We start from the raw sequence: 26,583 nt of genomic DNA on the forward strand, positions 1-26,583 counted from the left end.
GAAACGCCAGAGGGGCAGAGGCGGCCATCAGTCGGCACCAGCGACTAAGGGCCAGGCCGGGTCTAGGCCCTGAGCACTTACTTCCCCGACAACTGTTACCCGCTCCGGTGGGGGGAAGCATTCAATTTTTTCTGGCAGAGTGGAGTAAAATTACTCAGGACAAGTGGGTGCTGAATATTGTTTGCAATGGATACAGTCTTCGGTTCACCAGCCCTCCTCCATCGATCCCTCCGGTCGGCTCGCAGTATCAGCTGCCCGAGCTCCAGGCGGAGGCCGATATCCTGTTAAGGAAAAGGGCGATCGAAGTCGTACCTCTGTCTCAAAGAGGAAGAGGCCTGCACTCCCGGTTCTTTCTGGTTCGAAAAAAGGACAAGAACGAGTTCAGGCCCATTCTGGATTTGCGACAAGCAAACAAGTGGATTCGCAGAGAAAAGTTTCGCATGCTGTCGTTGCATCAGATTTATCCTCAGCTGCAACGGGGAGACTGGCTGTGTGCCATCGACCTCCAGGATGCTTACTTCCATGTGCCCATTGCACACAAACACAGGAAGTTCCTGCGGTTCCAAGTCGGCGCCAATCACTATCAATACACAGTGCTGCCATTCGGACTGAAGTCTGCGCCGAGAACATTCTCAAAGTGCATGGCGGTGGTAGCAGCACACCTGAGGAAGAACAAGGTGTTTGTCTACCCGTACCTGGACGACTGGTTGATCAAGGCCTCCTCCTTCACGGAAGCGCAAGCACACTTCCAGAAGACGTGCGTTCTCTTGAACAAGCTGGGGTTACACATCAACATGTCCAAGTCGGTTCCGACTCCAGTCCAGTGCATTCAGTACTTGGGAGCCTCCATCGATACGCTGTCAGCAAGCGTGTCTCCTTCGGAGGAGCGACGATTATCACTGCTTCGGAAGGCTCGGGCTCTCATGACCGCTCCATCCACAACAGTGAGGACGGTGTCTTCCCTGCTGGGTCGATGGCCTCCTGTATCTTCCTGACGTCACATGCACGGCTGCACATGAGACCGTTGCAAGAGTGCTTGGAGGATCAGTGGGATCAGAGGAGAGGATCTTGGGACGACAAGATACATCTATCTCTGCATGCTCTTCAGTCTCTGAAGTGGTGGTGTTCAGCGGAGAATCTCCTCAGAGGGGTTCCCTTCCACAAGGACATTCCCACTCAGGTTATCGTGACGGATGCTTCTCTCCAGGGCTGGGGAGCGCATTCCGGAGACCTACAGATTCAAGGGACGTGGTCCCCGATGGAGTCCACGTATCACATCAATTTCCTGGAACTCAGAGCTGTTCACTTGGCACTGAAGGCCTTTCACCCGTCCTTTCAGACCGACTCTCTACTTGTGCAAACGGACAATACGACCACGATGTATTACCTCAACAAGCAGGGAGGATCGAGGTCACGCACCCTGTCGCAGGAGGCGCAGGCGATCTGGCGCTGGCTTCTGGCTCGAGGACTGACGATAACGGCTACCCATCTGCCAGGTGTGCAGAATGTTCAGGCAGACACACTGAGCAGACTGATTCAGGAAAACCACGAATGGGTCATAAACGACGAAGTACTAGGAGAAGTCTTCGCAAGATGGGGGACTCCAGACGTAGATCTGTTCGCCACCGCCGAAAACAGCAAATGCCGAGGCTTCGCCTCCAGGTACTACCAGCCGGGGACGCTGGGGAACGCGTTATGGATCGACTGGTCGAACAGCTTTCTGTACGCTTTTCCACCCATTCCCCTGATTCCGACGGTTCTCATCAAGCTGTCCCGGTCCAGGGCGCGGATGATACTGATTGCCCCGGAATGGCCCAGACAGTGGTGGTTCACGGACCTGCTTCACCGGTCTCTCCTTCCTCACATTCAGCTGCCGTGCAGGCCGGACCTTCTCATGACGTTCGGGGGGCTGATGTTGCACCCCAACCTCTCGTCTTTGAGTTTGGCAGCATGGCTCCTGAGTTAGTGCAATATGGTCATCTGAATCTCCCTGCAGATTGTATGGACCTACTGAAGGAGTCTAAGAGACCTTGCACTAGGACTTCCTATGCCTACAAGTGGAAGAGATTTTGTATCTGGTGCCAGTCTAAGAACTATGATCCGACGACTTGTAAGGAGGATGTCATCCTTCCTTATCTTCTACAGTTGGCGCAGTCTGGCCTTAATGTCCATTCTATTAAGGTTCATCTTGCTGCTTTGACTGCCTACAGGAAATGCCCTTCGCAGACTTCCTTCTTCCAGATCCCTGTGATCAAAGATTTCTTGGAAGGCTTGAAGAAAGTGTTCCCTCCTGTCAGGCTTCCTTCGCCTTCATGGGAATTGAATGTGGTGCTGTCCAGGTTGATGAAGGAGCCTTTTGAACCTATTCATAAGGCTTCGTTGCAGCACCTGTCCTGGAAGGCGGCGTTCCTCGTGGCCATTACATCGGCCCGCAGGGTGAGAGAAATTCAGGCGTTGTGTTGCCAAGAACCTTATACTGTATTTCATGCTGCTAAGGTTGTTATGCGTACTCACCCTAAATTTCTTCCCAAGGTTATTTCTGATTTTCATGTCAACCAGACCATAACTTTGCCTACGTTTTTTCAGAATCCTTCATCTCCAGCGGAAAGGTCGTTACATTCCCTGGATGTTAGGAGGGTCTTGAAATTTTATCTGGATAAGACCAAAGATATTCGTAGGTCTGACCAATTGTTTATCAATTATGGATCTGTCAGGACGGGTCTTGCGACCTCTAAGCAATCTATCTCTAGGTGGATTGTGTCCTGCATACAGTTGTGTTACCAAAAAGCTAATAAGACCTTAGGAGGTAAGCCTAAGGCTCATTCCACCAGGGGCAAAGCTGCCACGACAGCTTTGCTCCGTAATGTTCCGATTGCAGAAATCTGCAAGGCGGCCACTTGGAAGTCGGTTCATACCTTTGCTAAGCATTACTGCCTGGACACGGATGCCAGGGCAGACGCTCAGGTTGGGCAGGCTTCGCTGCGAAATCTGTTCGCACAATAGTGGCATTAACTCTCCTTTCTCCACCGCCGCTTTGGTGTGGGGATGGGCTTGCCATTCTATTCACTAGATTATGACTATACACAGAGATCCCCTACTACAGAAGGAGTAGTTTCTGTCCTGTAACTCCAGTTCTGTAGTAGGGGTATCTCTGTTATAGTCATAAGCGCCCTCCCGCCTCCCCGGTGGAGAGAGATGTTCAGTTGAGGAATGCGACAGGTCTGGCGTGTTACGCCTTCAAAAAGAACTGAAAGTGAGAGGGACCTGCTATGCATTCTGGGATACTGGGAGAAGTTCTGGAAAGTTCTCTTAAAGGCGCAGTATCCTATTTAAGCCACATAATGGCAGCCTATGGGGCTTGTCTGTCCATGCCTTCCTCTCTATCATTTCTGAGGGTGTTTGCTGTTAAAGCAAGGGAAATCTGGACAGGCTTTGCTGTTTGTGGATTTTTGGTGGAATTTTCTAGTTGAAGTACTGGACAGTGTAGCCTGTGAATATAGGCTGCATTATTTGTCTTTAAATTTTCTCTTAAGTGTCTTTGCAGTTCTGCAATTTTCCGACAACTTAAGAGATTATTTTTGATTGCCGGGGTCCACGCACATGGGCGGGACTATTCACTAGATTATGACTATAACAGAGATACCCCTACTACAGAACTGGAGTTACAGGACAGAAACTACTCCTTAACTATGTAGTGCTCCAGACTTCTTTGATGCTAAAACAGAAATGCCACAATAAACCTGACTTGACCACTATGGGTTGTGCTTGTATGTCTTTCTTTTGTGCGACAGACCCCAATCACTGCATGGGGAGAAGGACGTATGAGTTGTCAGCCCAGAATCAGATCTCGGGTACAGACACAGCCTTAGTCTTCCCATCCAGTAGTCTATGTGGGCATTGCAGTCAGTTTATCTCTTGTCGCTGTGTCAGCCGGTTAGATGGTGGGCACTTGAAGTATGGTTATGGCATGTGTTACCTCAAAAGGTGTGCCTTTGTCAGTCTCCTCCTTGACCACTGTTCTTATTCCATGCCATAGGAGGCTTTGATGACCCTATTTCAGAGGCAAAATATCTGTCTTTCAGTCCTCACTGGTGAAAAAGCCCACCGTGTTTATCATCTGTCCACGCCAAAATAATCGATTTCTTTTGTGGAACAGGATTCAAACTAATTCCAACTTTGAGAATTCGAAATCTATAATCAGTTCCTCTTTAAAGGGCCCTGTAAGTTTTATCGGTTTCCTTGTCAGAAGTAATGTTATACCCATTCACTTTTCAGTTCTCGATCTTGGCATGCAAATTTAAAGTTCAGAAGAGCAAGGAAGGAACCGGGCGAGTAGTGATGTGGAGGATGGGAATCCGTAACAGCTACACAATGGAAGCTACATTCTGTGGATCTACACTTGGTAAGATACTTTTATTTTTCTGACAAAGAGATTGTAATATGTATCGAGGGTAGTTTTGCGTGTGTCAAATGCAGATACGAAAGTATACCCCCCTCTCTAGAGAAAGGATCACGGACCATACAGTGCACTGATCCATCACCTCATAAAACCGAATGGCACTACTTTTTAGCGAATGTTCGCTCACTTCCGAAACACCACAATTAAATGAATCAGAAGGCGTATGTTATTTTAACCGCCCGGATCAATTGATGAAGAGAGATAGAGAATAGGCAACAGCAACAAACTCAAAAATGTATGCACAATATTTTAATCTATTGTCAAAAAACACAAATTGCAATATTTCAATCTATTGTCAAAGCAGAATTCACAATGTTAAATACTTTTTTACTTTTTTATGCATTGTCCCGTATTCAGAGCGTGCAGTAGAACACAAAAGGGGTGTCAAAAGCAAGTGAGCGTGATAGAGTGAACGGAAAAGAATCACACAGATTTAAGAAATAATATTCCAAGCAATTCACAAGAAACACCAGCCAGAGAAGGCCGGTACCGTATAACCTGGCCACTTCAATTAATCAGCATAAATTCCTAAATTTTTTAATAGACAACAGATGGCAAAATATGTCTGCACTATATCCACAAGGGTGATGCAGTTAGTGGTCCAGGTTGGTTAAATGAAATGTCGACGTTTCGACTCGACTAGCGGCCATGCGGTCGTTTTACTCCTGGGCCATGCGAGTCTTCTTCAGGACAGGTGGGGACGGGACAATAGGGATCCCTTTTGGTAACCCCTACTAGGAGATAATGGTCATGGTTCCCACTCCACATATACTCAGTCCTTAAGTGTCCGGCGAAAATTGTCCAAGTGGTCTCTGTGTTCTGGTTAGGATTTCCTATCCGATGGATGAACATGTGGCACTACATGTCTAAATTACTGGTCCCAATCCTAGGTATTGGGTATTCTTAAAATCAGGCACCTCCTCAAGAGTTAATCAATAAGCCTGAAAAACAGTGTCTCAGACAGAGGGGTCGGAGGGTAGTTTGCAAAATCAGGGCCTCCGAAAGGACTGAGTCCCGGATAGTGGGGTCGATTAATCGTATGTTGATTCGGGCCTCGCAGTTAGGTCCGCGAGCATCTAAGGAGGAAGCGCGTCTCTCAAGGGCCTCGACGTCAATGCTCGCTAACTGCATCACCCTTGTGGATATAGTGCAGACATATTTTGCCATCTGTTGTCTATTAAAAAATTAAGGAATTTATGCTGATTAATTGAAGTGGCCAGGTTATACGGTACCGGCCTTCTCTGGCTGGTGTTTCTTGTGAATTGCTTGGAATATTATTTCTTAAATCTGTGTGATTCTTTTCCGTTCACTCTATCACGCTCACTTGCTTTTTACACCCCTTTTGTGTTCTACTGCACGCTCTGAATACGGGACAATGCATAAAAAAGTAAAAAAGTATTTAACATTGTGAATTCTGCTTTGACAATAGATTGAAATATTGCAATTTGTGTTTTTTGACAATAGATTAAAATATTGTGCATACATTTTTGAGTTTGTTGCTGTTGCCTATTCTCTATCTCTCTTCATCAATTGATCCGGGCGGTTAAAATAACATACGCCTTCTGATTCATTTAATTGTGATTTTTCCACGTTTAAAATAATAGGTCTCGGACCATTGTCTTTTTATATTAATACGTTACCCAGGTCCAGTACCGCTTTGGGTTACCCCATTTCTTTAATGGATCACTTCCGAAACACGCCATTAATATCTGGGACCTCCTCTCAACGTGAGCCCCAGACATAGGCTTTCTAACGGAGACCTGGCTTAGACCGACCTCGGCACCAGATATTGCAATTGCGATACCAGCAGGTTATCATGTACTAAAACTTGACCGATAAAAGCCACGACCTTAGATACATTTAGTTCTGACAATATTGAAATACTCGACTTCCACCCCCAACTGAGCTGGAAGTGAGCCCTTGTCTATCGTCCTCCAGGACCGATTGGGAATTCCATTTCAAGCCTGTTGGACACATTAGCACCACATGTTATATCCACAGGCAAATTTATTCTGTTAGGAGATTTTAACATCCACATTGATAACCCAGAGGACTCCATAGGGAAATGTCCGCCCTTAATCTTATAACCAGGAACAACGCTCCTACTCATAGAGCTGGACACATACTGGACCAGGTCTTATCTAATTCCTCAGACCTGATCTACATTTCAACCGACCCACTAATATGGTCTGATCATGCCATGGTCACTTTTGATCTTCTTAATACAAAGAAAGAGACAGCAAAAATATGCCCGACTAAAAAGACCTTCAGACATTGGCATAAACTGTCCCTAGAGTCCCTGAAAGCAAGGCTTAGTAGGATTAAGCAGAGATCACCTCCAGCCACAGTGGATGATCACCTGGAATCCTTTAACACTAACATAAAAACCATCCTAGACAATCTTATTCCAGAGAAAGTGTCAAACCCAATGACTAACCGCATACAGCATGTATTGTACACAATGGAATTAAGGGAAGAGAAGAGCAAGTGTAAGAAACTGGAGCGTAATTGGAGGCGTACTAACGACACGTCATGTAAAGAGCTCTATAAAACAGCACTGCTCACCTATCACAAAAACATAACATTAGCGTGCAAACATCAAATCATACGGCAGCTAGAACAGTCAGACAATTCGCCTAAAACGCTTTCCCAGATTTTAAATTCCTTTGTAAATCCCAAAAGTCTTGACACAGAGGAAAAACCCACCCAACTGCTTTGCGATAAAATATCCGATTATTTTGTTGAAAAAATAGAAGACATGTATAGTAAAATAACCTCCTCAGATACTGGAAAGGGTGTTGTTGACATCAACCTACCATCTGTGCCAGTAGGACCAGGTGTTCTTAGAGAATTTCCACGGCTGACAGTCCAAGGTACCGCACTATTATTAAGATCAGTTAAGTCGGGCTCTCAAACCGACTTAATCCCTGCAAAGCCTGCCAAAATGTTGGCAGAAGTATTAGCAGCACCTCTCTGCCCTGTCCTAAACGAATCACTCGAGGAAGGGAAACTCACTAATGCCTGGAAAGTAGCCCAAATTATGTCATTTCGCAAAAATACCACAGTAGCATCCGATATCATCACCAATTTCCGCCCCATATCTCTACTACCTCTTTATAGCAAATTACTGGAGAGACACGTTAACACCCATCTGTCGGCCTTTTTGGAATCTGCCAAATGTTTGGATGATTCCCATTCAAGCTTTCGGCCAAATTATAGTACTGAGCTGGCTCTGGTGAAGGTAACCGATGATATAACAATGCTGGCGTACGCAGGTCAGGCAGTAATCTTGGTGCTGCTTGACCTGTCCGCGGCGTTCGATACCATATCACACCAGAGTCTAGTTGACAGGCTTCGCCTATCAGGGATTAAGAATCCTGCCTTAAACTGGATAAAGGATTTCTTAACTGATAGGACCCAAATTGTAAACCTGGGCCCTTTCCAATCCAAGATCAGCCATGTCACAAAAGGAGTGCCACAAGGTTCATGTCTCAGTCCGTCTCTGTTTAATGTGTATGTTGCCCCACTGGCTGCGCTGCTTAGGAAAATTGGGTTTTTCCCAATTTCCTATGCAGATGATACACAGTTGATCTTCACCTATAATAAATACACGCTTGACGTTCAGAAAATATTCTCCGAAAGCATGAACATAATAACTGCCTGGATGAAGAGCAACTTTTTGCAGTTAAACACCGCGAAAACTGAGATTCTGTTATTTAAAGATGCCATATCAAGATGGTCTCCCGGGTTGTGGCCTGCAGAATTGGGCGATGCCCCCACCCCCAAAATCGTGGTCAAAAACCTAGGGGTGCTGGTTAACAGAGACCTTACCTTAGAAGGCCACATCGCTGCAGTTAAAAAATCATGCTTTTATGCATTGAGTCTTCTTCGGAAAATATTCCATTTTCTTCCCATGAACACTCATAAAACACTAATCCATGCTCTGATTCTCAGTCGCTTGGATTATAGTAACACCTTGTTGATATCAGCCAAGGAGTCAGACTTCCAAAGTTTACAGGTGGTGCAGAACACTGCGGCACACCTGGTAACCAATGCTCCTTATAGCACCCCCCTCTCTCCCTCTATTGCGGAACCTACACTGGCTGCCCATTCGCAAGAGGATTCACTTTAAAGTGTGTTGTTTGGTGTTTAAAGGCCTTAATGGCATGGGTCCCACATACCTATCAGAAAAGTTAGTCAAATATACCCCCTTGCGTCCACTCCGATCTGAAGGTAAATGCCTGCTTATTATTCCTCGCATTAAGCAGACTAGACTCGGAGGCAAATCCTTCTCTTATTTGGCTCCCAAGTTGTGGAATCAATTACTCACAGATTTACGACAGGAAGACAACTATTTAGCTTTTAGAAAAAATCTTAAAACTCAGCTTTTTTAAATCCTCTCTCCCCAACGTGTTTTCTGCGATGTCCTTAGCGCGGAGATACCCCTTCTGGGGTGAGTCAGGCGCTTTATAAATGTAATAAATAAAATAAATAAATATTATAGAGAATTCTAATTCATACTTTTAACCGCAGATCTCACCTTTAAAATATCCCCAGGCACCACACTGGAACCTAAGATTTTTCTTAACAGTGCTCCTTTTCCTCAGCAGATGGTGTTGTGTAGCTCTGCATTAACTGTGTACCACCCCAAAAGTGACGGTGTGGAGCTGCATATAAGCATGTTCCAGCTGAGGCGAGGTGGAAGGAAGGGCACGGAAAGCAGACCTGGGTATATAGGGTTTTATTTCTATAAAGGTTTTTTTCTTCCTTAAAGTTAGTCTCTCCCGGGCTAATATGGCAGGATCCGTGATTTCTCTTGTCCTGGATGGTCTTCCGGTCTCCTGGTCTTTGCTGGGACTTCTTCTTACTACCGACCCTCCAACTCGGGACATGTGAAAACAAAAATAATGCGGAGGTCAGGAACTACACTTTCTGGGGAAGGGTTCACCACCACCAAGGGACATGGGTTGTGGGGGAAGATCACCGAGTGCACGAGTATTTAATGACTGCTTTAGTGAATGCACACAGTATTTATCAGCGATGTGGGCACGTGTTTTGTGGGGAGTGGGGAGCAGCGCACTCGGTTCCTCTAGAGCACGCAAACAGTGACCGTCTCATTCGGCTTTCCCCTCAGACACTCCCCGCCACCTCATCCAGCCTGCCATACGTTCCCGTACCTGGCTGAGCCACACTCCTCCTCGGTGAGTGTGGCTGGGCGAGTCGCGGTGTCGGTGGCCTCCAGGCACAGCAACCTCCTGGACTGGCGTCTCGCTTCTCCCGCTTCTCGCCTCCGTCGTCCGTCCTGCTTCCTATTCTTCTCCTCCGATGAACACACGCTCTCCTCGACACTACTCGACCTTCTTGGTGATGTCACACGCCATCAACTTCTCTTCCTTGTTTTTCTCCAAACCCTGGAGAGCCGCTTCATCCGTGGGTGTGTCTTCCTCCTCGAAGCTGTTCTGTTTAAAGGGCCAGTCTTCTAATTACTCATTATGTCTAGTCCACAGCTCGTCAGCATTCGTTGACCACTCGTTCTGGTAAGGGTACAAAAAGAGGAGGGTCGGGTCAGCGGTCCACCATTCTATTTCAAGCCCATTCCCCTCGGTAGGTTCAGACCTTTTTCTACAAAGCATCACCCCTGCATCCTGATGTCTGTTCCTTTTTTTCCACATCCTTCGTCACAGACCTGGTGCTCAGCTCCTAACTATGTTGGTCTTCTGACTACTTTAAATTGGAATGACTACAGCATGCTAGGAAAAATATTCCCACCAAAACAACAAGGTTCAAACCATGCTGAGACTGCAGGCAGCAGATTTCGGTCATGTACCTTTGGTACTTGGGGGCTTCGGTGACAACTCAGAGTTACGTTATAAATGCACCCTATGCACCCAAAGGTTTTCTGGGCATGAGAAGTGAAGCTTGTCGCTAAACATAAAAAGCACATATCCCACTACTAGTCACTCTTGCATCTCTGGTTCCAGTCATAAGACCATTCCCACCTAAAGTCCAGTCACTGGTTGAAGTCTTCTGGTGATTCGAAGTTGAAAATGTGCTATAAGTGCTAGATGGCCAAGCAGGACTCCACCACATCCCAGCTCCGGAAGTCCAGTGAGACAGCACAAGAGCATCAAGATAAAAATCTTGCTTGTCTGTTTTTGCAAGAATCCCTGGGGTCATAGCATACCTTGAAATTCTTGCCACGTCATTGACCCTTCAGCAGATAGCACTTTTCAAAGATTTCATGTGACATCCGGCTCCCTTTGACACAGCTTCAAGCCCCAGGGGTCCCTAGTAGGGTATCTATCGGGTGGAAGGAGTACTGCACCTGATGCCAACTGCCCCTTAAAGCCCCGCCGATGCAAGTGCAGACTTTAATTCCAGCACTACGGTCCATTTTCCTTGCATGCTTATGTTGATTCCGCTGGCACCATTTCAAAATCCAATCCCAAAGCTGGTCTCTGACACCAAACTGACATCTTCCCATTTTAGGCCTATTATATGTTATCTTATGTGTGTTGCTGCCCCAGCAACAAGGCTTCCCGGTTCTAGTCCTGAATCTAAACCTGCTGCAACAATGGCCAGGGAGGCAGAATGTTGCAAGGAAAATCCTAAACCAAGAATAAACCAGGGCTTCATAAGTTTACTGAAGGACAAGTGGAGAAAAAGCAGGTCTCTAGAAGTTTCCTGAAAGACAAATAGTTGTGGACGTTCCTGATCGGGGTAGGAAGTGGATTCCAGAGAACTGGGGCTTTTGCACTAAACGAGCGGTGACACGCTCTTACTCTCTTAACACGAGAAACAGTGGTCAGCTTAAAGTTGGCTGAGCACAAGGGCCGTATAGGTCAATCCAGGGAGAGCAAACTGGACAGAATAGGGGGCCCCTGGGAAAGTTGCTTCTTATGGGTGGTGCACAATGTCTTGAAGTACACACACTTCTCCACAGGGAGCCAGTGCAGTTTACAAAGAAGGCCATAAATAGGGCAGAATCTCAGTTATGCTATTAGATTAAAAGTGCAACCAATCATTTTCTAGCCAGACACCAATCATAGTGCACGCCCTGCACTATCCTGCCCACTGAGGACATCCGCGGCTCGGAATCGCTGGCTTTTTCAATTGTGCTAGCGCCGCATCAATCAGTAAAGGGACTGTTAGTCTACCGCCCCCCTGGTCCGCTGGGGACGTTTTTTGCTGATCTTGATTCGGTGCTGGTAGGTCTAGCCCTGAGAGCAGAACACTGCTTAGTGGCGGGGGACTTTAACATCCGGATGGATGATCCGTCGGACCCCGCCGCTATTAAGCTGCTGGAGGCTATGACTCCGCTGGGTCTCACCCCGCATTTGCAGGGCCCGACCCATGACAAGGGGCATACTCTAGACCAGGTCTTTTCGACCTGTCCCCTTGTGGTGAAAGAGATTCTCCCGGTCTTGTGGTCGGATCACTGGCTGGCCAAATTTGTAATCAGCGGCAATGTCAGGGCGTCTAACCCTGTCTCACAGCAGCGGGGACGAGCCCCTAGAGCATTTAGCAGGGTGACCCCTGAGATGCTGGCTCAGGCTGCTGTGACTCACCCTTGCCCTCTGTCTGGCGAGCTAGAGAGAGACCTGGAGTCCCTGCAAGAATGGCTGACGGAGAGGCTGAATGACCTGGCCCCAGTCCTGCCCCCCCGCCCGACATCTAAGCGGGTGTCGGCCCCTTGGTTTACCCCTGCTCTGTGGGCTACGCGGCAGCAGTGCAAGGTAGCCGAAAGGGCCTGGCGGGCACATTATGACAGCAAGGACAGGTCTGCCTACAAGGCTGTGGTTAAAGCTTACCACCGAGACATCCGCCTCGAAAAGAAAGCCTATCTTGCGGGGAGAATCGAAGCAGCTTCGAACTCCAGTAAGGAGATCTTTACCATCGTTCGGGAATTCATCTCCCCTCGGACTACTGCTTTGGAAGAGGGGCCCGTAGAATCTTGGGCGGCGGATCTTGCGTGTTTTTTTACAGGCAAGATCAAACTCATCCAGGACTCCTTTCTATCGAGTGGACCGGTTACATTGCCGATGTCCGAGGCGGGCACGCCTCCCCCAGTTACGCAGGGCGCCACATTGGCTGAGTTTCCATCTCTGCCAGTCTCAGCTTCCCTAGCGCTTATGGGCAATTTAAAATCTGGGTCTCCGCTTGACCCCTGCCCTGCTAAGCTCCTGAGTAAACTGGCGGAGGTGGTTAATCCGCTGGCGCACCCTCTTCTCAACCTTTCGTTGAGTCTGGGAGAGGTGCCGCCAGTGTGGAAGCAGGCAATGGTCATCCCATTGCTTAAAAAGCCGGGACTTGACCCGAAAGCCCCAGCCAATTACAGGCCAATTTCGTTGCTGCCGGCTCTTGTAAAAATTCTGGAGAAGCACGTTCAGTCGGTGCTCTCCAATTTTCTGGAGTCCCATGAGATCTTACATGACTCCCAGTCGGGCTTCCGTTCAAATCGCAGCACCGAGACCGCGCTCCTTGAGGTTTCTGAAACCATTAAAGGGGTGTTGGATACCGGGGGCAAAGTCATGCTGGTGTTGTTGGACCTGTCGGCGGCTTTTGACACCGTCCCCCATGAGGGCCTGCTCGCAAGACTCTTTGAGATTGGTCTGCGGGGGACGGTGCTCAAATGGTTTTCTTCCTTTTTGGCCGGCCACCGGCAAACGGTCTGGACATCATCTGACACCACCGTAATGCCGCCTCTGGGAGTCGGGGTCCCTCAGGGCTCTATATTGAGCCCGACCCTCTTTAACATCTTTATGACCCCTTTGGCGGCGGTGGCGGAGTCATTTGGTGCCCGGATCGTGTCGTATGCCGACGACACCCAGCTCCTCTTCTCTTGCGAGAGAGGGGCTGACTTTGACGGGGAGAGTATCCAGAATTGCCTTGGGGCTGTGTTCGCATGGTTCCAACTGAACAGCCTCAAGTGCAATTCCGATAAATCGGAGGTACTCTTCTTCGGGTGCGATACGGAGCCTAGCTGGCAGGCCTGGTGGCCCATCGACATGTTCCCTCCGCCCGGCTCTTCTCCCATGGCTAAAAACTTGGGGGTTAAGATGGACAAGGGGCTGACGATGAAAGCCCAGATCTTGGGGGTAACCGGCACTTGCTTCGGCCTGTTAAAAATGTTGCGGAGGTTTTTGCCTCTCTTGTCCGAGGAGCATAGGAGGCTGACGGTGCAGGCTCTGATAGGCTCCAGGTTGGATTATGCCAACATTCTTTACCTGGGCCTGCCAGAGTATCTGCTGCAAAGGCTTCAAGTTGTACAGAACACGGCGGCCAGGGCCATCTTCGGCCTAAGTAGACGCACCAGCGCCTGTGGGTTGTTGGCGACGTTACACTGGCTACCCATCCGCAAACGGATCGCCTTTAAGGCTCTGACCTTGGCCTATAAGGCGCTCCATGCTGTGGGAGCTAAACATCTCCAAAAGAGACTGACCTTCTACCATCCGACTCGTTCGTTGAGGTCAGAATCTCTACTTTTGGCGGCTGTTCCGCGTGTGAAGAGGGCTCGCCTCGGGGGCCGCTCTTTCAGTCTGTTGGCCCCACAGATGTGGAATTCATTACCGCTCCCTTTGCGGGCGGCGTCTTCTCTCCTTGATTTTAGAAGAGGTCTCAAAACCTGGCTGTTTTCCCAACAGGTTTGCCAGTAGTTTCGCTTTTTTTCTGTTTATTTTTTACCTCTTTTAGCTGTGTTGTGTTATTCTGAAATCGGTTCTCCTTAACTAAAAGCGCCGGGACACTCTTTTTGAGTAACCGTTGCGCTATACAAAAAAATAAATAACATAACATAACATAACATAACATAACTAGTCTTCTGCCGTGACACCAGTATTACCTGTATGGCTAGAGAGTCTCTGTGGGTCCAATTCAATAGTGGTTCAGGACATTGCTAATGTTCCTCATGACAGTGATGATTATGAGGGGAGAAGTTATGTACTTCCCGGTTATACTTGTGATAAGTTGGGGTGTTAGTTGAGTGAAGTAAAACCTTACTGAAGCAACAGCCACAATCCTTGTCAGGGTGAACCACAAACCCTCTGGCAGCTTGGCACAAAAGCAGTCAGCTTAATTTAGAGGCAATGTGCAAAATATTTATGCAGCACATAAATAGTAATAAAGTGAAAACACAACACAAGAAAAATCCCACACAGACTTAGAAAAATAGAGTAAATTGTAAAAAGCTATTTGATACCAAAACAAAAAAATCAACTCAGTCGAACTAGAGTTAGGAATTTTTAAAGTTTTAAGTGAAAGCTGGTGCCTAAAAATCAAAGCTCCAACCACAGACAATTAGTCACCCGAAACACTGGCAAAAGTCAAAAGTTATTGCCTGCTACGATGGACCGCGAGCCGGATACACAGTGCATTGGGCCTGGTCTCAACTAACCTTTGGACTTAGAAGACATTTCAGAAGAAAATGTCTGAGAAGGTAAAGTTCCGTGGTGCAAGGCAGCTGGCGGTGTCCGAGGAGGAGGCATAATTATCCAGGTATTTCCCAGTCTATTCCCGGTTATCTGAGCACTTTTTGGTTGAACGTTTTTAAGTCCAAAGATTTGGATTTGGGCTATCTTGCCACCTTTTGCACCACTTCCAAGGATCCAGGACTAGAGGGGCACCAACCTGAGAACCAGGACTCACTCAGGCAGTGTCCAGGTGCAGGTTCAAGATGGTTGGAGGATTTTCTGTCCCTGTGACTCTGATCAGTAGGTCAGCCAATTAGACCTTGGAATCAATCTGGTAGTCCCGGGTTGAGGAAGAAGTGCAGGGATCAAGCAGCAGGGCAGACCTCTGGGCAGACCTCTGGGTGCACAGAGCAGGCATCCGGCAGCAGAGCAGTCCTTCTTGGTGCAGCAAAGCAGTCTTTTGAAGTACACAGCAGTTCACAGCAGTCCACAGCAGCAGGCAGTCCTCTGAGAGTTCTTACGCAGGTCCAGAAAGTGAACTGAAGAGTGGGTCTGAGGGTCCTATTTTTAGACCTGGTGCCTCCATTGAAGTAGGAGACGTTTCTGGAGGTTTCCCTTTTCAGAAGTGTTTGGAATTTCCTGCACTCCTGCCCTGGTCCTAGTCTGTCTGCAGGTACAATAGACTAGTGTGAAATTCTTTGTGTGAGAGTAGGGTGCAGCGTTTTGAAGGGCAAATGGGACTGTGCGCAGCTCCACCCCCCCATGCTGCCTGAGTTTTCCCAACGAGGCACACCTAGTCCCTCTATTGTATTGCAGTCTGAGAGGAAGATACAAAAGCTAAATACCAACTACACCCTGTCATGTGCCCAGGACCGGACTGCAGGAACAAAATGGCTGGGAAAAGAAAATGGCAACTTTCTAAAAGTGACAAACAAATAGGTTGGGCCCTTTTTCTATTGCCACTTTAGACACAAACAGAATAAATGGCTGTAATTGTTCAAGTTTCTTCATTGGAAAAACAGGTCAAGTGAATTAATTTTCATGGCCCGTGTATTTATTTCACTATTCATTCAAAAACAATTACAGGACTTTAAATCTATCTTGAAAAGGAAAACTTCTCAACTTTTTCATTTTTCAAATATACCACAAAACAGAACAGTTCAAACATGATACCATATATAACAACACATTTTTTTAACAAAAGACTTTGAATATTGTGTAACAAGAGAACCTAAATAGTGATTCATATACAATAGACATTTGCAACAAGGAATTGACAAAAATGAATATTGAAATCAAAATTAAATAATGAGAAGCAGACCAATGATTCTAAACCAGAGGTGCCTATCACTGTTATTCTGAATGTCGTGACTCTCCTGGTGAACACTTGGGGATTTCAAAGTCATCAAGCAAGGGTGGGTTTGTAATTTCAAAGTGTTTTCTCGCAGTCCACACTTATTTAAGTGAAGACACGTAAAAGTACTTGTCCAGCTTACTTATTTTCATCACAATGCACCCTGCTCTATGAACTGTTTAGAGCCCAACCTAAGGGTGACTTATATGTATTAATAAGGCAGTTTAACTCTTGGCAAGGGGGTTACTTTGAGACATGTAAAAACAGCTACTTAAGTGTGTGGGACAATAAGTGCTCCTTCCTACTTGTAGCATTTAATTTACAGACCCTGGGTACATGTAGCATCACTTTACTAGGGACTTATAAGTACATTAAATGTGCCAATTAGTTGTATGCCAATATTACCATTTTTAAAGGTGAGAGCACAAACATTTCAACTCTGTTTAGTAGTGCTGAAGTACACATAGTTTTAAGGCCAACAAAAACAAATTCAGTAAAATAGGAGGGAAGAAAAAAGGTTTGGGGGTGACCCTGCAGAGAGGGCTAAATCTCACTATTCTGATGATAGGTTGTCTTCTTATGGATATTTCTAACCACAGTTTCCTCACCTTTAGAATACTAAATAAGCTTGACTCAATCGGAACATATTCCCAGCAGTGCATCTGCGCATCTCTAAGTGGAGTTATGTGGCTCCACATTGATCTCTTTCTGCTCCAGAATTGATGGAGCACTACTGCGCTGCAACGTCCATTCATTTCTTTCTGCGCCTTTGAATGCGAATCTAGAGCTCTGGGTATTTTTTTGTCAGTTGATCAATTCTTTTGAATTCCTTTCTCAAGTGTGCAAGTGAACGTTATACCCACCAAAGGCTACAGAGTACAAACCATGCCATGACTGTCAGAAACAGATGTTGGTGGCAGGCCTGCATGAGGTCTGCCACCGGTGCTTCCAAGATGTATGAAGAATGTTCCCTCATGCACCCAAAGGTGACCCAGCACTGTGACGGGAAGCTGTATGTCTCTGAACACTGTAAGAAGTCTTCAGACAGCGTACAAAATCCCTCTCCTGGTCTGAGTTGTGGGCATGGACCCATTTCCACTCTCGAGGTTGTTTCCACAACAGGTCTCCTTCGTACTCGAAGTCGTCTGGTAAGTCGAAGTCCAAGTCGAAGAAGAAGTATAAGGAGTCAAAGTAGGGCTGGACTCCATCCCGCCACTCTGTCCAAAGAGAGTTTGGGGGGGTGTCAAGGTGTCAATCGATATCACTTTCATCCTCAATCGAGCAACTGATTCCCACTATACCCCTAATTTCCCAGGCTATCAGTGATGCTGCAACAAATCGAGACCCTTAAGGAGGCCATGCTGCATATTTCTGTCGTTCTCTTGGCTTCCTCAGGTGCACCTTTTGACCCTAAGGATCCGCAGGGGCCTCCAGTTTGGTTACCTTCAGCAGGTCCACACTCAGCACTGCCTGTGCCCCCTCAAGCCCTGCTGGGTTCAGCATCCGCCTTAATGCCGAAGTTCATTCAGGTTCTAAGATCTGCACTAGTTCCTTTTTCATCAGTGCCAGTCCCGATGTCACCGAGATTGAGCCATTGACTCTAATGTCCAATCCAGCCAACGTCACAAGGTAACTCCACTCCAGTGCACCCAGTTCCTGTAGTTTCTGACAAAAAGCTTCCTCTACCAGAGTGTTATCCAGTATTATGGGTGTCTTTCATAGATTCACATGCCTGAATCATTCCCGTCGTCGAGACGGGAGTCTCAGGTACATAGAAAAGTAATGTCCTATAGACATACATAGAGAATAGTAGGCCTAAAGCCCTCACCTTAGTAACATATCCATGTCCTTTTGTAAAAAGGGCCAAACTCTAAACAAGAGCCAATCAGCTAGCACCTCCCTCTAGAACCTTCCTGGCAGGAGCCTCAGTCCCTCAGATTTTCTACCGCACGTTGTGCTAAGGGAGTCTCCTCTGAGCTCTCACTTCATTAAATAACTTTGCTTATCTACTATGGATTATCTTCAAATACATTCTTTAAAGAAGGTCTGGTAAGGAGAAGAAAGAATTTTATTTTAGAGCCTGTGCTTCTTGTTCCAAGAGGTTGCTCTGCTCTGTTTCTCACACTGACCGCATTTTCTGTCTATACCGCAGGCCAAAGACTGCAAGGTATGTCGCACTTTCTCAAGTAAGTTTTTGAGAGGTCGTGAAGGGCAACTTTTAATATGGTTAAGACCAGAAGGAGGTTTTTTATTTTCTCCAGTTACTGTGATGAGGTGTTGCCCTCAACGTCTAGGAGACCTCAAAAGAGAAGAGAATCTCCTCAGACTGATTCCTCAGGGGAACGTCCTGAGAAGGCCCTCAAAAAGACCACTCCTGGGTCTTCTGGGCGCAGTCCTTCAAAATCTCCTCACTCTGTGGTAAAGGAGAGTAAAGGACTTGCTTTTGGAGAAAAATTATATAAAAAAGACGACTTCTGAGCCGTCACAATCACCTCTCTGGTCATGGGACCCCTCAGAAAGGCGTCTTCTATACCTCCTGAGGTCAACAGGAGCGTCGACGGAAAAAACCATCATCATTGCCTATTACAGCCTCTTTGTCTACGATGGCCTCGTCTACGATGGCTCATCTACGACGGCTCGTCTACGGCGACGTTGTCGACGACGGCCTTATCTATGACTACTCGTCTACGACGGCCTGTCTACGGCGTCGACGATGGCCTCATCTACGATGGCCTCATCTACGATGGCCTCGTCTACGATGGCCTCATCTACGATGGCCTCGTCTACGATGGCCTAGTCTACGATGGCCTTGTCTACGATGGCCTCGTCTACGACGGCTCGTCGACGATGACGAGAGCGGTGACGACGACGAGCGTCGACTACGACGAGCGTCGACGAGAGCGTCGACGATGACGAGCGTCGACGACGACGAGAGCGTCGACGACGACGACGGCCTAGTCTATGACTGCTCGTCTATGACTGCTCGTCTATGACTGCTCGTCTACGACGGCCTGTCTACGGCATCGACGATGGCCTAGTCTACGATGGCCTCATCTACGAAGGCTCATCTTCGAAGGCTCGTCTACGACTGCTCGTCTATGACGGCCTGTCTACGGCGTCGACAAGGGCCTAGTATAGGATGGCCTCGTCTACGATGGCCTCGTCTACGATGCCTCGTCTATGATGGCCTCGTCTACGACGGCCTCATCTACGACGGCCTCATCTACAAAGGCTAGTCTACGACGGCGTCGGCGGCCTTGTCTACGACGGATCGTCTATGGTGTCGTCTACGACGGCCTCATCTATGACTGCTCGTCTACGACGGCATAGTGTATGGCGGCGATCTACGAGGGAAAATCCGCCAATTCTGGAATCTAGGGCATCCGTAGACATACAGGACGCTTACTTCCATATCCCAATTCACAGGAATCACAAAAAGGTACTTGAGATTTGCAGTAGCGGGCAGACACTTGCAGTTTTGCGTTTTGCCCTTCGGGCTCAAGTCTGCACCGCGCATATTCACGAAATGTCGTACCACGGTGGCGGCATATCTCAGACAGTGCCATCACCAAGTCTTTCCATATCTGAATGACTGGCTGGTCAAGGCTTTATCCTTAGAAGACGCGTCCAGGTCTTCCAACGCCTGTTTAAAGCTTTTCGATTGCTTGGGTCTCACCCTCAATCAGGAAAAACCGGTCCTACAACCTTCTCAGTGCATCAGTTTCCTAGGGGCAACCCTGGACACACGGTCGGCAAAAGCTTTCCCATCCAGAGAGAGGATGAACAAGCCCCTTGCACTAGCTGCTATAGTAGCCTCGCAGAAAGTCTTGACAGTCCGCCTCTTCAAATCCCTCCTGGTGATAAGGTCAGCGTGTATCCTCCTGATTCCTCACTGTAGACTTCGAATGAGGAATCTACAGGAGGCGCTCTCAAAACAGTGGGTCCAATGCACAGGGTCATTCGAAGGCCACATAAAAGTGAATCCTCAGATGGTCGAGCCCTACAATGGTGGATGTCATCTCAAAACCTGTCTCAAGGCTTGTCATTCCTGCTTCCAGCTGCTCCTCATATTGCCACAACAGGCGCCTCCTTGGAAGGCTGGGGAGTTTTTTCTGCAAGAGCTACAGATAAGCGGGTAGTGGTCTCCTATGGAGAAGAAACTACATATCAATCTGCTCGAATTGCGGGCGGTCTTCCTGGCCCTTCATGTTTTCCTGCCAAGAATCAAATATTCCCTGGTGCTCGTCCGGACAGACAACACCACGACTATGCACTACCTCAACAAACAGGGAGGGACACGCTCGCTGACACTCTCTCGCGAGTAGCAAACGAATCTGGAATTGGCTCATACTCCACAATGTAACCCTAAGGGCGGAATATGTCCGGCAGAAAACATCGTCACACAAGTGGGAGCTAGATCAACATATTATCGACCAGATCTTCTCCAGATGAGACACGCCGCAAATCGATCTATTTGCGACGAGAATGAACGCCAAATGCCCACACTTCATAGGTTGGCATCCCCAGTCAGGGTCTCTAGGGAATGCATTTTCCATCGCATGGCGGAAGCGTCTTTGCGTACGCCTTTCCTCCATTCCCGAGGCTTCCCAGAGTCCTCAGGAAAATTTCGGTGGAGCCTTGTACTCTGATTTTAATAGCCCCAACTTGGCCAAGGCAACATTAGTTCAGAGCTCCACCGTCTATCCCTGGAGCCGCCGATCTACCTGCGGCAGTATCCATCTCTGCTCACAATGAACAACATCCGGATCTGAAGTCTCTCAGGTTAGCTACCGGGCTCCTAAGCTCCGAGAGTTCCACAATCTGAATATTCCACAAGACATTCTTGCCAGAGCAAGGACAGATAGAACGACCAAAACGTATTCCCTGAAATAGAAGCGCTTTTGTGTTTGGTGTGCAGATCAAAGCATTCAGCTTTTCTCCTCCTCACCGGAGCAAATCTTACCTTATCTATTACATCTGGCACAGTAGGGCCTATCCCACTCCTCCCTTAAAGTACACTTAGCAGCAATATCTTGTTATAAAAGAACTTCAACGAGTCAATCTCTCTGGTCAAACAGGTCGATTAAGCAATTTCTAAAAGGATTATACAGATCTTTTCCGCCAGTAAGTGTGTTGCCACCTGCCTGGTATCTCAATGCAGTTCTTAACCAGCTCATGAAACATCCGTTCGAACCAGAACACAGAGCGGACCTGAAGTATGTCTCGTGGAAAACAGCACTCCTCCTGGTGCTCACATCTGCAAGGAGGGTCAGTGAGCTACAGGCGTTTTCAATCCAGGATCCGTTTCTACAGTTTTAAAAACGACGGAGTAATCCTGAGAACCAATCCTAGGTTTATCCCAAAAGTCCCGTAGGACTTCCACCTAAATGAACCTGTGGTTCTGTGTTCCTTCTTTCCAAACCCAAGCATTGCAACTGAAAGGTCGTTGCATTCTAAGGTTCTCAACAATGCTTGAAGTTTTACGTTGGCAAAACGAAAACATTCAGGAAATCTAACCAGCTATTCGTAGCTTACAGCAGACCTAGGAAAGGTCTACCACTTACCAAGCAGAGCATCTCCAGATGGATTTCTGCAGCCATTGCTTTCTGTCATGACCAAGCTGGACAGCCATTGCATTCCAAAGTGAGAGTGCACTCCACGAGAGCTATGTCCACTTCTATGGCTCTCTTTGCAGGGGTGCCAGTCATTGGCATTTGCAGGGCCGCAACATGGAAGTCGCCGCATACCTTCACTAGGCACTACTGCCTGGATACGGAGCTGATGAATGATGCAGCAGTGGGACAAGCAGTGTTACGCCATCTTTTTCAGTTAGGTAAGCCTTCCTCCGTCCCTCCATCCTACTCTGGTATGCACATTTCTTTACTAATACATATTGTGGATGTCTAATGATGGTACATGCTCGCATGATGTGTATTATCTAAGGACTTGTATATGCTGTTCCATCAGAAATGTGCACTCTGCATTGCTTGCTACTCTGATTCAGGTATGTGAATCTATGAAAGACACCCATAATACTGGATAAGAAATGCGTTACTTACCTGTAACTGCAGTTATCCAGTATTGGTGTCTATCATAGATTCACATGCAACCCTCCCGCCTCCCCTGGAAGGACTCACCTAACTCTCTCAGTGTCACGCCTACTTAGCTTAGTGCGTACGAAAATCTGAGGGATTGAGGCTCCTGCCAGGAAGGTTCTAGAGGGAGGTGATAGCTGATTGGCTCTTGTTTAGAGTTTGGTCCTTTTTACAAAAGGGCATGGATATGTTACTAAGGTGAGGCCTTTAGGCCTACTATTCTCTATGTATGTCTATAGGACATTACTTTTCTATGTACCGGAGACTCCCGTCTCGACGACGGGGAATGATTCAGGCATGTGAATCTCTGAAAGACACCAATACTGGATAACTGCAGTTACAGGTAAGTAACGCATTTCTTCCTCGGATGCTCCATCATCTTTTTTCCTCGGATTTTATCTAGAATTTGTTTACACCTGATAATGTGTTTGGGGAGGATGAGATGATTTACTCCACATCATGATAATGACAGTATATACTTAGACTTGCTTGAGGGCAGTGGCCTGTAACAGGGATTTTCCCCCTGTTACAGGGTTGATTTCACCACTAGTGCAGGGAAGTGCTTCATTGGAGGCATGCTCCGCCACACCATCAACCGCTCCCAGGCGACCGCCTCGTTCCCCGACGACTGGAAAAACGGTCAACCCCCTCCTGAAGAATCCCTCGGCGGACCCCATCGACCTCAAAAACTACAGACCCATCTCCCTGCTCCCGTTCCCTGCGAAAGTTATCGAGAAAGCCATCAACAGCCAACTCAAAGGAGAAACAGTAGCCCTCATCCTCCTCGACCTCTCAGCTACATTCGACACAGTCTCCCACCGCACCCTATTACGCAGACTTCACAACGCAGGGATCCAGGACAAGGCCCTTGACTGGATCATCTCCTTCCTCTCCGGCAGAACGCTGCGGCTCAGACTCCCACCCCGCTTTTCTCTCGGACCCTACGCCAACCACCTGTGGAGTCCCTCAGGGATCCTCCCTCAGCCCGACGCTCTTCAACATCTACATGGCTCCGCTCGCCCCCATCGTCAAAACCTACGAACTCAACATTGTGTCATACGCAGATGACACCCAACTCATCCTCTCCCTATCCAACGAGCCCAACACCGCCAGACACAACTTCCGAGAAGGCATGGAAGCCGTTGCCAAATGGATGAAAAACAGCTGCCAACAAATTAACACCAACAAGACGGAAGTACTCATCATGGGCCCAAATCGCAATGCCTGTAATGACACCTGGCCCTCGGAAACCCGCCCACCCCCACATACCAGGCACGCAACCTGGGAATTTTCCTGGACTCCAAGCACAAAATGGACCGCCAGGTCAGTCTCGTCCTCCTGCTTCCACACCCTCCACCTCCTACGTAAGACCTTCAAATGGATCCCCCTTGAACACAGAAAGACAGTCACTCTCGCCCTGGTCACCAGCAGACTCGACTATGGCAACGCACTCCACGCCAGAATAAACAAAAACCTTACCCGCAAGCTACAGAACATCAAATACGCTGCTACAAGACTGGCCCTCAACCTTCTAAAACACTGCCACATCTCCTAGCATCTGTGCACACCGCACTGGCTCCCTATCGAGGCAAGAGTCTCCTTCAAGATGCTCACCCACGCACACACGGCCCTCCACGACACCGGACCAGCATACCTTAAAAGCCAACTCAAATTCCACGCAACCCAAAGGACCCTAAGATCAGCCCAGCTCTCCTATGCCGTGGTCCCACGCACCAGAAAAACCAAATCGGGAGGCCGCTCCTTCTCCTTCCTCGCGGCCAAGGCCTGGATCGCCCTTCCGTTCCACCTCAGACAGACAACATCGCTTCCCATCTTTGTAAGAGACCTCAAGACCTGGCTCTTCGACGGACCACCTCCTTGATGGACCGGAACCTGCACCCTCCCCACCCACACAGCTTGAGACCCTTACGGGTGAGTAGTCGCGCTTAACAAACGCTTGATTGATTGATTGATATGAAGCTGAGGCCCTGGACCCACAAGGGCCTTCTGATGAAGTGAAAGAAAATGTTGCTTCCACCAGAAAAGTCAATCCAAAAGTGTTCCCCATGACTCCTCCAGACATCCTCTGGGAGGTGTCCAAAGAGATCTCACCGGCAGTCCCAGAGGAATTTCGGGCCTCTATTGAACAAACCAAACAGGACGCCCAGGATGCAGCCCAATATGTGATTAGGGAAGGCCCTCATACTACTGATTGCTTGGAACGAGTTGTGGGCACAAGGGTTGTGTCCCACAGACATTGGTGGATGTGATCCACTGGCTTTTCTGGAAATGTGCAGGCATTCCTTCTGGATATGCCCTAAGATAAGTCCCTTCTATCTGAAGAGAAAGCAAACTTTTCACAAATGCTTTAGGAAAGCAGAGCCATATCGTGTTCCTTAGACCTCAGCATGTCATCCTCCTTATCAGGGTTGCTCCTCCTGAGAATACTCCAGAGGGCTGGCATACACACAACTCCAGGCCCGCCAGCCCGTAACAGCCACCCCAGTCCTTTCGTGGCCAGGAACAGGAATGAAGCAGACATTGTAAAGGTCACCATGGGCAATGCTCTACTCCGTCCCCTACCGTGCTGCAACAGCCACCAAACGATTTTAGTTTGTCCTTAGCGGCACACAACCACTCTGTGGGATGCAGAAACAGACGTTTTCTCCCAATGTGGCTGTCAGTCTCCTCTGACAGTGAGTAACATGTTCCCTTTAACTGCTGCTAACCCTATTGTATGTGTGATGTTTGTATTATTCATGCTTGGTAATATATATTGGCTATACAAATATTGAGGATTTTTCATTGCTCAATGGTTGTTTGATTCTGCAGGCAAAAAAAAGAAACCCTCTCATTAGCTTAAGTTTAATTTCCATGTCATGCCATCTGATGTGTACTTAGCATTATTCCTTGTTTTGTAGGTAGAAGGAGGGGCACTCATTTTAGCACCAAAGACCTGGAGTCCATGGGATTCCATTTTTGTGATGCTCTTCTGGATTACTGTGATCCTGATCAGACTAAGGTAAGACCAATGGTAGTTCCTCTGCTTCTTAGTCAACCATTTCTCCCTATCAGCATGACAGTTTCTCTAAATAGTTTACAACAAGGGGTGGTGATGGACAGAGTCTCTGAATTAAGCAGAGTACTCTCACCCAGTCAAGAGATCAGGGCTAGATCCAACACCGTTTTTTAGCTCATTGCACCATCCCAGTTTCAGAACCTGGCTGTATGCAAATTAGTCTGTCCCTGGCCCAGTGCATCATGGGAACAGGGCAGACCAGACTACAAAAGCCAATTCTTACACTGGGAAGGAAACAAGCTTCCGGGGACCGGTTTCTGGCATTTCAGCCGTCTTCGGCCCGGCTTGCTTGAATCCTGATGGTTCAATGAGCAAGGGACTCACATCTGAGTATACCCTTCCACGCTTAGGGTGGACAAAATTATTTACAACAAGGGGTGGTGATGGACAGAGTCTCTGAATTAAGCAGAGTACTCTCACCCAGTCAAGAGATCAGGGCTAGATCCAACACCGTTTTTTTGCTCATTGCACCATCCCAGTTTCAGAACCTGGCTGTATGCAAATTAGTCTGTCCCTGGCCCAGTGCATCATGGGAACAGGGCAGACCAGACTACAAAAGCCAATTCTTACACTGGGAAGGAAACAAGCTTCCGGGGACCGGTTTCTGGCATTTCAGCCGTCTTTGGCCCGGCTTGCTTGAATCCTGATGGTGCAATGAGCAAGGGACTCACATCTGAGTGTACCCTTCCACGCTTAGGGTGGACAAAATTATTTACAACAAGGGGTGGTGATGGACAGAGTCTCTGAATTAAGCAGAGTACTCTCACCCAGTCAAGAGATCAGGGCTAGATCCAACACCGTTTTTTAGCTCATTGCACCATCCCAGTTTCAGAACCTGGCTGTATGCAAATTAGTCTGTCCCTGGCCCAGTGCATCATGGGAACAGGGCAGACCAAACTACAAAAGCCAATTCTTACACTGGGAAGGAAACAAGCTTCCGGGGACCGGTTTCTGGCATTTCAGCCGTCTTCGGCCCGGCTTGCTTGAATCCTGATGGTGCAATGAGCAAGGGACTCACATCTGAGTATACCCTTCCACACTTAGGGTGGACAAAATTATTTACAACAAGGGGTGGTGATGGACAGAGTCTCTGAATTAAGCAGAGTACTCTCACCCAGTCAAGAGATCAGGGCTAGATCCAACACCGTTTTTTAGCTCATTGCACCATCCCAGTTTCAGAACCTGGC

At 47.8% G+C, this 26,583-nt stretch overlaps 1 protein-coding gene across 7 annotated transcripts in view; it reads left to right on the top strand.

The window, feature by feature from the left end:
- AGBL3 (AGBL carboxypeptidase 3) overlaps positions 1-26,583 on the top strand; it is an 873,099-nt gene that overhangs the window by 518,574 nt on the left and 327,942 nt on the right. For all 7 annotated transcript variants that reach the window (XM_078669865.1, XM_078670168.1, XM_078670098.1 and 4 more), the window contains exons 9-10: positions 4,276-4,402; positions 25,239-25,339. In XM_078669865.1, the coding sequence (XP_078525991.1) occupies positions 4,276-4,402; positions 25,239-25,339 (228 nt within the window). The remainder of the gene's footprint in view (positions 1-4,275; positions 4,403-25,238; positions 25,340-26,583) is intronic.

Source organism: Lissotriton helveticus, chromosome 1_1, assembly GCF_964261635.1.
Source record: "Lissotriton helveticus chromosome 1_1, aLisHel1.1, whole genome shotgun sequence".
NCBI lineage: Eukaryota > Metazoa > Chordata > Amphibia > Caudata > Salamandridae > Lissotriton > Lissotriton helveticus.